The following is a 15,000-nucleotide window of genomic DNA, read 5'->3' as shown; positions in this document are numbered from 1 at the left end:
CCTCCACAAGGGAAGCTCAGTCAAAACACTCACTGACTCATTAAGGAGTCTGTCGCCTTACAAATAACATGGAAGTCCTCGTTCCCGCATTAATCTTCATCCATAGGCTCGACAAATCGTTCATAGGGTCGTTAAGTACTTTTCTAAAGAAAAGGCAAACCGTGGACCCATTGTGGATATCAGAAAAACTCTGCAACGCACCTCAGAAGCAACAATGATACTGGAGAGAACAATCAGCAGGATTTGCAAAGATACGGAAGAGAGATGCGGCACAGCGATTTTCCTAGAACCGAGAACTGTGACAGATTTCAACGATTTTGACAAGAGCGTTTTATGTAGAACTGTTTTAGACTTTTATGTAAGGAAGGAAGTACCAACGCTTGATTTAATCAGAGAAAAGAAGACATATGAATAGAAAATGTTATGAATACTCTTATTGGAAAGAAACGAAGGACCATATTATGAATAGATGATAAATTAAATAGCTGCCGATAATCTTATTTGTGTAACCTATGTATATTTATGCTGCGCTCTATCTGTCTACACACACAATCCTTTTCTAAATCTCTCTCCCTCTCTCTCTCTCTCTTTTCTCTCTCACAGCCCTTTGTTGGCCGAGTTGGTTGAGCTTCAGACCGCATTCGATGGGCCGGAGTTCGATCCCGCTGCCAGCTGATGAAGAGTTAGAGGAATTTATTTCTGATGATAGAAATTCATTTCGCTATATGTGGTTCGGATTCACAATAAGTTGTAGGTCCCGTTGCTAAGTAACCAATTGGTTCTTAGCCACGAAATAAGTCTCATCCTTCAAGGCCAGCCCTAGGAGAGCTGTTAATCAGCTCAGTGGTCTGGTAAAACTGCAGCTATACTCTCTCTCTCTCTCTCTCTCTCTCTCTCTCTCTCTCTCTCTCTCTCTCTCTCTCTCTCTATATATATATATATATATATATATATATATATATATATATATATATATATATATATATATATATATATATATATATATGTATGTATATAGACATATATATATACACAGTAAATTGACACAAAAACAAGTAAATTAAAAGTGCGCAAGGCCAGTAGCATGAGATAATCACAAGGAAGGTCCAAAGAGATTCAATTAGGCTTATATGAAAACATAGACCTGGAGGAATGGAAATATTTTCAAGGACTGTCGAGGCAATAGGGAACACCAGAAGTATACTGCTCGCAGGGAGACATTAATCAAACGCCAGGAGGTTAAAACCTCCTTGACAGAAGCACGGATTAAAAGGTAAATGGGAAGGGTAGGCCTTTAAAAACTCAAGAGAAGTACATTTGGCAACATAGGGGACAACGGCTAAATCGCCAAGAAGGCGCCAATAGAGTATAGTACAACAAAATTCTTTTTTTTTTTGTAAACAATAACAGTTTTTAAGATGAACATTTTTTACATATTAAAAATTATATTAAACATATGAATACATAGAAAATATATATAAGGTAACTAATCTGTAATTAAGTCAGTGATTTTATCTTTTTACGTCATTCTTGAACATATTTCTAATACAGGGGTCCAAATAATACATGCCAGGCCTAAGGTTGAAATTACAGCTGGAATAAGCTGTATAATAGCGGACTCCAAAAGATTTCTTGAAGAGAAATCTTTCGATCTGGCAATCACTGAACTTTCAGTCCAATTTATCTTGTGAGAGTTTTCACTTTAATGAATTAATATAGCATTGGATGTTTATCTAGTTTGACGGAATACTTATGTTGCTTAATACGCATAGTCAGCTTTGAGGTATTGAGACGAATTACTACCGATGGAGAAATATGGTAACTCTCTGAAGTGCAGTAGTAGTTCCTGATATGCAGTTTATGAATCCTTGGCGCGATAGACGCTTTGTATGAAGGCGCCGATTATAAACTTCTGATTTTCATATAGTTATAGCATATTACTGATTACTAAACATACTTCATTCTGTATGTAAAATGAAAAATCACAGCTCAGTGAATAACATCCTGAAATTCGTTGTAATGAATTTGTAATTGATTGTGTGTGTGTGAAGGGATAAAATTTCTCATTTCGCTCGTTATAGCATATTCTAACCGTATAAATTAGGATTTTGACTGCCATTCACATCCTTATGACCCACTGATCATGCTTTTATAAAGTTGGTTTGGCCTTCTCTTTATAACGTTAGTGCACACCATTCCACGATAAGGTTTTCATTGCATTTTTCAGTAAAGGCAGTTACAGGATGAGGATCTGTTGTTATATAGAAATCGTAACTGTAATAACACCACCCCAAGTACAGTTGATCTACCATTATAATACTAATATGACGATCATCATCCACTAACGGACCCCAACGATTATTTAACACTTTTGCTTACCGAGAGAAATTGATTTGTTTCTAACAAGACACTTATTTCATGGTGGTTCGTTACTACTAAACATAACTATTTTAGATTATAGAGCATGAAATATTCGAGTGCATAATTATAAAGCACTGTAAATGTGTCCATTGAGGGAAGAATGTAGGGTAGCATTGCTTATCTCGCCACTGCTTTGTAAATTATCACATTCTTTCATTATGGTTGTAGAGCTGATGTAAAAAGTAAAATGTATTTCTTTATAGAAGAAAGTGATTTGATAATAAAATTATATCTTCTTTCTAATCGTGCTAATCTTATTTCTTTAATCAAGACTTAAAGGGACAGTTATATTCTTTCACATGAAGTTGTTACCTTTATTCATTCACCCTCTTTTTTTCTTGTCTTTTATTGGTGATAAACGTTTTGATATGCTGTATTACATTGTTTTCACATGCTTACAACTTTCATTCTACAGTATGTTGTACTGTATTTTGGATTTCAAGATCTTTACCAAGATCCCTTACTAATTCCTAACTTCCTCTTGTTAAGCCCCGTTTTTTTTCTTTTTTTTTTTTTTTAAACAACGGTCATGTGATTACTGTGCATTAGGATTTCATAATGTTAGATAAGGAAATGTCTGATTTATGCTGAGGATAATGCAAACATCTGGAAATATTAGATATCAAGAAATATATTTTTAATTTTTTAGTGCACAAGATGCTTCACCATACACCCGTGAAATGTTTTCTGCATATGCAAATGAAGTTTGGAGCCCATCAGAATATCACTACCAAATTATGTCGTGGAAAACAACATATATGAACGTATTTAATTCAAGTAATTTTCCAAAATAAAATTTCTATTTGAATTGTCTCCTGCCACCTCTTGAGCCACCGATAAACAATGGCTCTGGAAAGTGCAACCTCTGCTGCAATTTCCATTGGGGACACACCACTTTCGCTCATTCCGACGATCATCCCCTGCAGAAGCAACAGCATTGTGCCTTCTTCATTCCGTGATCTAGATTCAAATGGCTCAGCTTTGACCCATGATTACCAGCTCATCTCTGTTATAAAACAAGTTCACTCCCTATGAGATTGTACTATCTAATCTGAAGTCATATAATTCATCGATAAGTTATTTGTTATCTAACTAACATAAAACTTATCTGAATGATTAACATTATCATAATACACCTAAATAGCCTGAACATCATAACACCCAGTAACAAGACCGCCCCTTAATTCCCTAGTTAAACAATACCCCCTCACCTAGAAAGGAAGAAACAAACATCACAGACACAGTTACCATTGGTTATAATCATACACTTGAATACCTTACTCATCATATTTTGAAATATCACCTTTTAATATTTCGGTTGACATGATTTTTCCTAGGCATTCATTCAAAAATATTTTCTTATTTTTTTTTATTTGTAACAGACAAATTGTCTTCTCTAGTGAAATGCTGCCCGATGACAATTTGAAGTCGGCTAGTAGTAGTAGTAGTAGTAATAGTAGTAGCAGTACTACCATTATTATCATTATTATCAGATACATTAGAGTTTGGCTCATTACGGTTAAGTTTCTAGATAACAACCTCTAATAACCTCACCATGATAGTAGACAAACCCTTCGCAAAACCAGTCTATCCAACTCGCAAACGCGCAGCCGATTTCGCCCTAAGGACGGGAGTGGCAGTCAAAATCCTAATTTATATGTTTAGAATATGCTATAAAGAGCAAAATGAGAGAACTTTTATCCCTTCACATATACACACACACAATTACTTTACAAATTCATTACAACGAATTTCAAGTGTTATTCACCGAGCTGTGATTTTCCATTTTACATGCAGAATGAGAGAATATGTTCAGTAATCATGTTAATTATGTACTTTGGTAGCTATATCTCATAAAATCAGCGAAACTTATATGCTATAACTATATGTAGAAAACAGAGAAGAGTTTACCAATCAGCGCCTTCCTTACAAAACCTTTATGCGCAAAGATTCATAAACTGCATATCCAGGAACTGCTACTACTTCACAGAGTTATCATATTTCTCTATCGGTGGTAATTCGCCTCAACTCCAGTGAGGCTATCTGTACATCTACATCTTTCCTAGATTGGCCTTATACTGTATATATATACATACATACAGTACTCGACAAGATATTAGGCCACTGACCATCAAGCGGCCTGATATCTTGTTGAATTTTGAAGGAACAGAAAATTTGAGAAGAAATTTCATCATGGCATTAGGCCGCTTACAGCATGTAGGGAAAGGGGAGGTGCTTCGACACTCGACAAGGAGAGAGCTCTCAGTCACATGTTTGGTGGCTTATTAATGGGCTGTGTTTATTTTTTCGTCTGCGCTCCCACCGCATTTTTTGCCTACCACATATCACTTTATTGGCCTGTGACCTTAACACGAGCAAAGAGAGTGATTTGAGTCAACAGATGATAGCACAGATATGTACACTGAACCAATCTGGCCTTAAAACATGCAGATATCAGATCAGCTGGGTGTAAGCAGATGTTCAGTTCGACGCTGGGTTGCCAGATTTAACGAAGGTGGCAACAATGAGGTGCCATCTCAAAAAAGGTGCCCTGGTATGCCTATGAAGCCTTCTGATCGAAGTCTGACTGTTCTCAAGCGTCAATTAGAAAGTAACCCACGCCTGACAGCAAGAAAATTGAAAGAAACCAATCCACAATTGTTTGGCGAGGTCTCAGTTCATAGCATGAACCGCAGTATCAGTGAACTTGGTTACACAAGCCACCGCCCGATTAAGAAATCGATTCTCACCCATAAGTGAAGGCCAAAAGGGTCCAATTTGCAAAGAAATAAAGTGTGTGGGATGAGGCTCAATGGATGAGCTTGCTTTGGTCTGATGAATCAACGTTTACGGTGACTTGTAATAGGGGAAGAAATTTTTATCGCAAGGTTGGAAGTGATGCTCTTGACCCTCGGTATCTGGAAGGGACTGTTAAGCACACAGATTCCCTTATGGTTTGGGGTGCTTCTACAGGCTATGGTGTAGCAAAACTTCTTGTGTTCACACCGAACGAAAAAGTTAACCAGTATAATTATCTGAAGTTAGTGTACGACATTTTGCCTGATGCGTTTGAGGATACAAACGCTACGGTTTTTCAGCAGGATGGAGCCAGGACCCACACGGCTAAATCTCTTACTCAGTGGTTTGATGATTGTCAAGTTAAGTATATTAATGAATACACTAATGACTGTCAAGTTAAGTATATTAATGAATGGTCAGGGAATAGCCCCGATAAAAGCACCATAGAGAACTTGTGGGAGATCGTCAAGCGAGTTCTTCAAGGGAAAGATGTCATCCATCCCAAAGCTGGAGAAGGAAATCTGCACATCTTGCCAAAACATCTCTAAGGAAACTTTACGTAATCTTGCCTTGACTGTGCCCAAGAGACTGAAGGAGGTTATTAAATGCAAGGGGAATCCTACTAAATATTAGAACTAAGTAATAAAAGGTCAATAAAATATAAAAAAAAATTATTTCCCTTTTTTTAACATTAGTCTTACGCACTTGCTAAAATTATTTGTTTTCAGGTGAGGTGGCCTAAAATCTTGTTGAGTAATATATAAATAAATAAATCAATCAATAATATATATATATTCATATATATTCATATACATACATATACATAGATATATAGATATTCATATATATATATATATATATATATATATATATATATATATATATATATATATATATATATATATATATATATATATATATAATAATATATATATATATATATGAATATATATATATATATATAATATATATATATATATATATATATATATATATATATATATATATATATATATACATATATATATATATATACACAATATATATACATATACAAGAATATATATATATATATACACACACATACATATTGCAGATTTATATACATATGCAGATTTACACTTGCCTGTTCCAACTATAGGTGTTTCTCAGCATAATAAATCCGTTCAATTACGAACTCCCATGTTTTATGGACACGCTATATTAATTCCTTTGAGAATTTTCCCTTTTTGTCCAAGAACAAACCAGAGTCGTTCACTTACAAACCTTATTTACGTCCTCAGAACATCCTAAATTCATTCCTTAACATTCTACGACATGCCAGAGTCATTCACTTACAAACCTTTACGTTCTGAGAACTCCTTAAAGTCGTTCATTTACATCCTACAACATGTTAGAATCATTTCCTTACAAACCTTCACCAATTACGTAATTATCTCACTTTGTTTTATACTAATTAAATGCTGCTTAATATCCTTTTCTAGAAAAGGAAAATTACTACTGATGTTCGCAGCATATTAATTCAGCAAAGCAGTGTAAAAGTCATAAGTGATTTCTTTTGTTTGTAATTGACTTTGATCCTTCGTAGAGATATTATATTTTGAGTCCTAAGAACCCCTTCAATTCATTCAATTACGAACACCCACGTTCTATGGACACGATATATCATCCAATTACGAACCTTACGTTCAAGAACAAGACAGAATCGTTCACTTTACGAACCCTTACGTTCTAAGGACTCCCCAAATTTGTGTCTTTGAGAACCTTACATTCTGCACCCGACCTAGATTCGTTTATTTAAGAACCATTATGTTCTTCATGCTACTACTTATCTCCATTTAAGAGCTGTTCTTCGAACAATCTATAAATTACGTTCACGTAAGAACTCATTTCGCTTTTCAAACTACTACTCAGCTCATTTATGAGCAAGTTCTTCAAACAATTTATTAATTACGTTCATCTAAAAACCCATTCCACTGTTAAAGCTACTAGTCACTTCAATTAAGAGCACGTTCTTCGAACAATTCACTATTTACGTTTATCCAAGAACCCATTACACTCTTCAAGCTACTAGTTAACTTCAGTTGAGAGTCGTTCTTTGAAAAATCTGTAAATTACGTTCACCTAAGAACTCATTATGCTCTTCAAGCTACTAGTTACCTTCATTTAAGAGCCTGTTTTTCAAACAATTTATTAAGAACATTCACCTAAAAACCCATACCACTCTTCAAACTACTAGTTACTTTCATCTAAGAGCCTGTTCTTCGAACAATCTATTAATTACAATCACCTAAGAACCCCTTATGCTCTTCAAGCTACTAGTTACATTCATTTCAGAGCCTGTTCTTCGAACAATCTATAAATTACATTCACCTAAGAACTCATTAAGCTCTTCAAGCTACTAGTTACCTTCATTTAAGAGCACGTTCTTCGAACAATTTATGAATTATGTTCACCAAAGAACCCACTGTGCTCTTCAAGCTACTAGTTACCTTCATTTAAGAGCTGTTCTTTGAACAATCTACAGTACAATACAGTAATTTATGTTCACCTACGACCTCATTACACTCTTCAAGCTACTAGATAGTGCATCCAAGAGCTCATTCTCCAAATGACTCAGATAAAGACTGTCCTTCAAACCTGCGAATTATGCTCAGCTGAGATAATATAACCTGCTCCCTGTAATAGGAAAACTCCCATCGACACCTCGGCAATATGGCTTCTTGCTCCAACGAAATCACAGCCCTAGTCACTGCTGGAAAACCCATGGGGCTCAAGGGCCAAGAACCGCTAGATTGGGTTGATAAAAAAGAGAAAGAAAGAGAAGCCACGGAAGTGCGAGAAAGGAAAGAAAGCGAAGCCAAAGAAGTGCGAGAAAGGCAAGCAAGGCCAAGGAAGAGCGAGATAGGCAAGAGAGACTAAATAAGGAAGAGCGAGACAGGCAAGAAAGGCTGGCAAAGGAGGAGAAGGATCATGCCCATGAACTCCCCATAACCGCTCAAGGGGTCCACAGCCCTGCAACCACACCTCCACTGTAATCTATCACTGCCACCAGCTCCATGATGCCAAAGTGGAGTGACCCAGAGCCCGAGTCCTGGCTCAACCAAGTGGAAGAGGTCCTCAGGAATTTCAAGCCCAAGCCTGCAGAAATCTCTACGCTCCTGCTGAAACATCTAGAGGGAAAGGGCCAAACTGCATTCCGCTCCGTCCTGTTAGCAGACCGTGGAAATCTTATTGAGGTCTGGAAGGCCATAACGTTGGAGAGGACACCCAAAGGAGGTAGGTCAAACATGGGCCGACCGGGCAAGCCATAAGTCCCAAGCGCTCAAGTGGTGGCTAGAATCCCACATGCTCCCTCTGCAGAGGAAATTATAGAAACTTTCCAGCTCGAGGACTTCCTACACGACAGCCCTCTGGCCCTCGCTACTTACCTCTGCAATAAGAACCCTCTGACGCTTGATGAGTGCTGCTGTTTGGTAGACCGCTGGGACACTCCCCACCCTACAGCCAGTTCCTGGGGCCTCAAGATTTGGCCCTCTTCCCCTACCTCCGGTCAGCCCCCTCCCAAGAATGGGCACCCCAACAAGAAGCCCTTGTGCAGCTTTTGTAAATAAAAAAAAAAAAAATAAATAAATAAATAAAAAAATAATAAAGGCACTCCTCAGAACAGTGCCGCTTGAAGGCTGGGAATCAGTCAGAAACTCCTGATAAGTCCCCCAATGAGATCATGCCAAACCAAGCCATGTCTGGCTCTGGAATGAATCACAAAGGGCCTACACACGCCAATGGACCAGTGCCACGCCAAGATTACAGCAAAAATTATTGCACCGCTTGTCAGGTTCAAGGACACTCTGCTCTATGGGCAAAGTGCCTTAGTAAACAAAACCAACCGCCATTGCTTTGGCTGTGACAAATCCAAAAACCTTAGGCCCTCCAGCCAAAGGCCCTATATCTGTGGCACCTCACAGAGGTAGCTACCCCACCTACCAGGTCACAGCATTTGATGACACTGGTGTGCAAATCTCCCTCATAAGAGAAGATCAGATCCCCTATGGGGCCACCATTGACGGACACAACCTTATTACAATGAAGGGTATGAACTGAAGGAGGATGATTCTCCCCACCGTCAAGCTACGGGTCACAAGGCCTCAAAGATAAAAAATCTAGACTCTTGCAGTAGCTACTTACCTTCCTTGAGGCTATGACCTCTTCCTGGGACAGGACTTCCAGTCCCCTTCTAAGTTACAAAAAATCCATGGGTCCTAACCCCTCCACAACTAAATAAAAATCCAAGAGTGCATCACACACAGAAGTAGAATGACACGTTTACCCTTCAAAGAAGAAAACAAATTAAAACATGGCCGGTTTACAACCGAATTTCCTGACCAGCAGAGGTTGATTTTTGCTGGCAAAACAGCTTGAAGATAGTCTCACGTTGTCTGATTGCAGCATTTGGAAGGAAAGTAACCCTCACTTAACCAGCACAGGACAAGCATACTGTGTTTCGCTCAGCAAGAGAGAGAGAGAGAGAGAGAGAGAGAGAGAGAGATCCCGGCAACAAAAAACGCAAACAGCTACGTGTTTCCTGACTTTCCATCCCACTAAGGCAGCCAAGAATATCATATGCCCGCAGATGACAACCAGATTCAAAGATGGCAAAGATAAGTCCTTGAATATCCTCACATACATATAAACACACACAAAGTTTATTTTTTTTTATTAAAGCTACCATGATGTGAATAATTCTGTTTCACATTTTCAAAAACACAAAAGACTCATACTTTGAGATTAATTAGACACAAACTCTTTGGCAACAAATTTACTAATCGATTACTAAGACTTTTCCAATATTTATATTTACTAACCTGAATTATATTTTATTTTATTTTATTGCAATTAAGGGAGATTATATTTTATTTTATTTTATTGCAATTAAGGGAGATGTTTAAATTTTTTTTTTATTTTATGTGATTGTTATAACTTAGTTTAATTTAGGTGGAAAGTATCTATGATTTTTTTCGGTGATTTTTTAAGATCTGGTTTGACTTTTTTTTTTGAGATATTGCCATAACTTAATCATAATTCAGTTGTATTTAATGTTTAAGAATTTACTTGCCATTAATGAGTAAAAGCATAGAAAGAGATCGGGCACGGCCAAGAAAGTAAGAACTCCTGTTCATATTAGAAACCAAACAAACCAATTGGACAATGGTTAATGGCATAACTACAGCTTTCTCTCTCTCTCTCTCTCTCTCTCTCTCTCTCTCTCTCTCTAACAAAACAATTGACAATGGCTACATCTACACTTTCAGCTTCATTCTCTTCTCTCTCTCTCTCTCTCTCTCTCTCTCTCTCTCTCTCTCTCTCTCTCTCTCTCTCTTCTATATATATATATATATATATATATATATATATATATATATATATATATATATATATATATGTTAATATATATATATATATATATTATATATATATATATATATATATATATATATATTATATATATATATATATATTCTCTCTCTCTAACAAAACAATTGACAATGGCTACATCTACACTTTCAGCTTCATCTCTCTCTCTCTCTCTCTCTCTCTCTCTCTCTCTCTCTCTCTCTCTCTCTCTCTCTCTATATATATATATATATATATTATATACAGGCAGTCCTCGGTTATTGGCGGGGTTCCATTCTGAGGGTGTGCTGATAACCAAAAATTGCCACTAACCGAAAATCAGCAATTTCTGGTGCTTCTTCAGCAATTTTTGGGGCTTATCGCGTTGAAAAGCGCTAATTTTCGGTTATCGGCACCTCTGTTAGGTATGTATCAGCACGAATACCCAATTATCGGCGGTGATAAGCAGAAATCGGCAATTTTCAGCACCAAAAATTGCTGATTTTCATCGGTACACAAGCCCCGTAAAACCGGGTCGCCATTAACTGAGCCTGCCGTTAACCGGGGACTGCCTGTATATTTATATATTATACATGTTATATATATTATATATTATTATATATATAGTTAAAAAAATATATAATTACTGTATGTATCACAGCTCTTGTAGAAATCATGGACAGTATACTGTACAAGAAGAAAATTTAACTCTAGTACACTATATTCAAACCTTACATAATGCTCATAATCACAGGATTAAAAAAAAGGCTGGCAAAATAATAGGAAGAGCAATTACCATGAATAAGCTAAAAAGGAAGATTTCACAGCTACCTCTCTTCCTACTTATAACAAGATGCACTTGAGGTCATCTTTTTTTCCAGCAAACCACACAGAATAAACTTAACTTTCACATACTAGAAAAACCTTTCGAAACTACTTTTACATAAAGAAAGATTCACTACAAATGTTGCCTGGTTTTTCTTTTACCCCCTTTCAAAGTCAAATACAGAAACTACCACAAGGAAATTTAGGAATTTCTTGCAGAGCAAACAACAATTAATAAACACTCATATGACACCCCTCCCATATAATTACCATTATCAGTACGTGCATAAGGCTGCAATATAACACTGCAAATTAGTTTACAAAGACCAGTGTGTTAGGATATTCTTACACCTCCCAAAGATTTTATCTTGAATGCAAATTGTAAATTGAACTAATAAAGATTACACAGCTTGGTAAGAGACCATAGGGAGCTTGGTAAGAGACCATAGGGGACAGACTCAAGGCAAAAGGCATAATGCACTGCAGTTAGGGTTAGTTGTAGGTCATAATGCCATTTAAGGGCAAAAGGCCACAATAATCATAACTTTCTACTCAAGCACAATACAGTATACCCAAATTGCATAAATGATTTTTTTATCTCCTGAAACAAAACATTTCCTCCATTAATAACAGGCTAAGATAGTACATTTCTAAAACTGCATCCTACACTCACATTTGTAAAACAAAATCGCTATTTCTGCCCCAGACAGAAAAAACCTGCAGAGTGCTGAACATTTCACTCAATAATCATGCTGAGAAAGCAAAGAACTTTCCCCATTCATCATGAATACTATGCTACTCTTTACATGAAAAAAAAGCAAAGTAGTCAGAATTTACAATTAACAAAATATAAAGAAAAAAAAAACTAATGGCAGTGTGAAAACTTGACTATGCACAGGATCCAGAGAGGTAGAGGACAGGAAAATTGTTCCAAGAAGAAATAAAAAATACAAATTCCCATATAAACTTTTCCTACCACAGGTCACTTAATTCTATGAAAAAAAAAATCAGATTCTCAGTTGTTCTTGAGAAAAAACTGGTAATTCTGACTCATGTCCAATAGGTCTATAAGTTATCCATTAATTAACATTCCTACTCAATCAACCATACAGTGTTTAATCATGTCTAGAATAACACCATTGCTGTTCTTAAGTGTGTTTGTACTTCCTGAAATTGTATATCAAATTTGTTTAACAAGGAAAGAAAGTATTAACATAAACCAATATCTCGACTTTCCTCTTCATATTCTTTCACATGAAATCTGATATTTTTTTCTAGAGCAGCAAAAACCCTTGAAGAACTGTACAAACAAGGTCACAGAGCCAAGCAAAGCAGCATTATCCATTTCAAATACAACAAACACTCAATACCTACTTTTCTTAGAACAAGTCCAACTCTACCTCAAAACAGCCCTGACTCTGAATCAAGAGTTCACAAACCTACAACAAACCTTTCTACTTCAAAATAAATCTACAGTTTCATTACAACTTTCCACTACTAAAATAAATCTACAACTTCATGAAAACTTCTGACTACAAATCTCAAATAACAGGCATATGCTTTACCTCTTTAAAGGAGTAAGCTTTATCGGTGGCTCCTACTTCAGCAAAAACAGCTCTCAGGTCTGGAGCTATGAGGAGTTTGGCAAAACTTGTGGATGTGGCACCCACAGATGCCCTTGCCACAGCAGTGTCATTTTCTCCAGCAGACCCTGTCATTGACGGACAGTTTGTCTGACGAGCCTCCCCCCCAACGTCTGTTGGTCTGGGAGGAGGGAGGCCTGCAGAGATGGTTCTTCCACAGCTCTGGGGTGAGGGCACAGCCAGTGGGCGTGTCACCTCATTCAATTCTGGAGGCATTATGCCAGCCTTCTCCTCTCCTCTCCACCCTGAAATACTTCCTCAAATCACCGCCAAGTCTGGTGCAGCAAGTAGACCACCTTTTGATGGCTACTGTTAAAAATGTACAAAAGTCACAAGGACATTAATCAGCTATGGTCTTTACATAACTGATGTTACTGTGATATGATGCTCAAGTAAGATGTGAATATCCAGCCTTAAGAGTAAAATAAGGAAATTCAAATCTAAATAAAGAAATTCAAATCTACTTAAAAGAGAAGCATACAAGTGAAAGCATATAGTAACTAACACACAAACACAGACAGAGTAACCCAAGAACTAAATTAAAGCAATGAAAGAAACAGCACTTGTCCTAAAAGACACAGTCAGTCAGTCTCTCTCTCTCTGCACAAGTATTGGTTTGCTGCAAGTATATAAACAAAATAGAAAAAAAATATATATTCTACAATACTACTACAGGTCAACATAAAGAACTGGATATACTGTAAGTATTACCTGCAGTAATGAACATTTGCCAATACGTTCATTTTATTTTTTTATAACTTTACAGGCTAGGAATGGGGGTAGGGATTACTTGTATAGATATAAAAATTTAAAAAATGTCTGGTCACAAAAAAATTTAAAAAGGTCTGTCACAATGTTCAAGATGTTCATGCACTCAAACCAGTTTTGAATAACACATAATTAAATGAACTTTATTGGCTTTCCAAACAAATCTCCTGCATAACTGGGACACATCCTTTAGGATGTCAAATACAGTACCAGTGGGCAAAGATAATGTACTGTATATCATTGAACCATTAATAGCGTTGCATAATCTGAAAGGTCCAATCAACAGCAGTAAGTTTTCATTCATTTCTATGAAATTCCAAAATGCCTTTAGAAAACTATCAAGGGCATCAGCAAATGTTAAGCTTTATCAGAGGCATCTGTGAATGTTAAGCTTATGTATTTACTCAACATGAGATACAAATTATGTATAACTTCACAATGTCTTTAATTATTATTATTAAATAAGAGAATAGATATTTTCATAAAAAAAATTTACATCAAGATCAAAAGTTTTTTTTATATTTAACAAGGCTAAAACCAAACCTACACATGACATATAAACTTGTCAAATGTGTCACAAGTAAACGATCCATTGGCAATTCCAATGTTCTGTTCTAGGAAATATCTGATAATTCGTCAATCTAATAACTAGGGCCTGTGTCCTACAGTTGTTGCAAGAGTATGCAGAGCATATATTTACGCCAACCCAACTGACAGACAGAGCATGCAAATTTACTCAGAAGTGAACCGGACAGCAATAAATACTGTACAAGAAATACACACTACAAATTAAGCACAAGCATGTATAAAATTCAGTAAGTACATACATACACATTGTAATTTGAAAAGTAAATGGTGTATAAAATTAGCTAAGCTTACAGCTAATGCTGATATAGCTATATAGGTATATGTACTGTACTTACACTCCATTAACAATTTAGTGCACACAGGTAACACTCCATGAAAAATGACAGAATTTGAAGGAAAAAACAGGATATTTCTAACTTACTGAGCATCACATCACCAAAATTATAACCACACTATATAAATCTCATAGGTTGAAAGGCAACACAATCCTGATATGAATTCAATATTCACCTGCTATGAATTCAATGTTCACCTGATATGAATTCAATATTCACCTTAAATG

General features: G+C 36.4%; 1 protein-coding gene across 4 annotated transcripts in view; it reads right to left on the bottom strand.

Moving 5' to 3' along the window:
* Positions 1–15,000, bottom strand: part of LOC136836470 (E3 ubiquitin-protein ligase Mdm2-like) — a 72,330-nt gene that overhangs the window by 51,370 nt on the left and 5,960 nt on the right. For 3 of the 4 annotated variants that reach the window (XM_067100738.1, XM_067100736.1, XM_067100735.1), the window contains exon 2: positions 13,005–13,327. The exons of the other annotated variant lie outside the window; for it this stretch is intronic. In XM_067100738.1, coding sequence (XP_066956839.1) covers positions 13,005–13,298 — 294 coding nt within the window. In that variant the 5' untranslated portion in view covers positions 13,299–13,327. The remainder of the gene's footprint in view (positions 1–13,004; positions 13,328–15,000) is intronic. 4 annotated transcript variants of the gene reach the window in all.

This window comes from Macrobrachium rosenbergii, chromosome 56, assembly GCF_040412425.1.
Source record: "Macrobrachium rosenbergii isolate ZJJX-2024 chromosome 56, ASM4041242v1, whole genome shotgun sequence".
In the NCBI taxonomy this organism is placed as follows: domain Eukaryota; kingdom Metazoa; phylum Arthropoda; class Malacostraca; order Decapoda; family Palaemonidae; genus Macrobrachium; species Macrobrachium rosenbergii.
The sequence above is the reverse complement of the archived record's forward strand: the minus strand, read 5'-3'. Positions and strand labels throughout refer to the sequence as shown.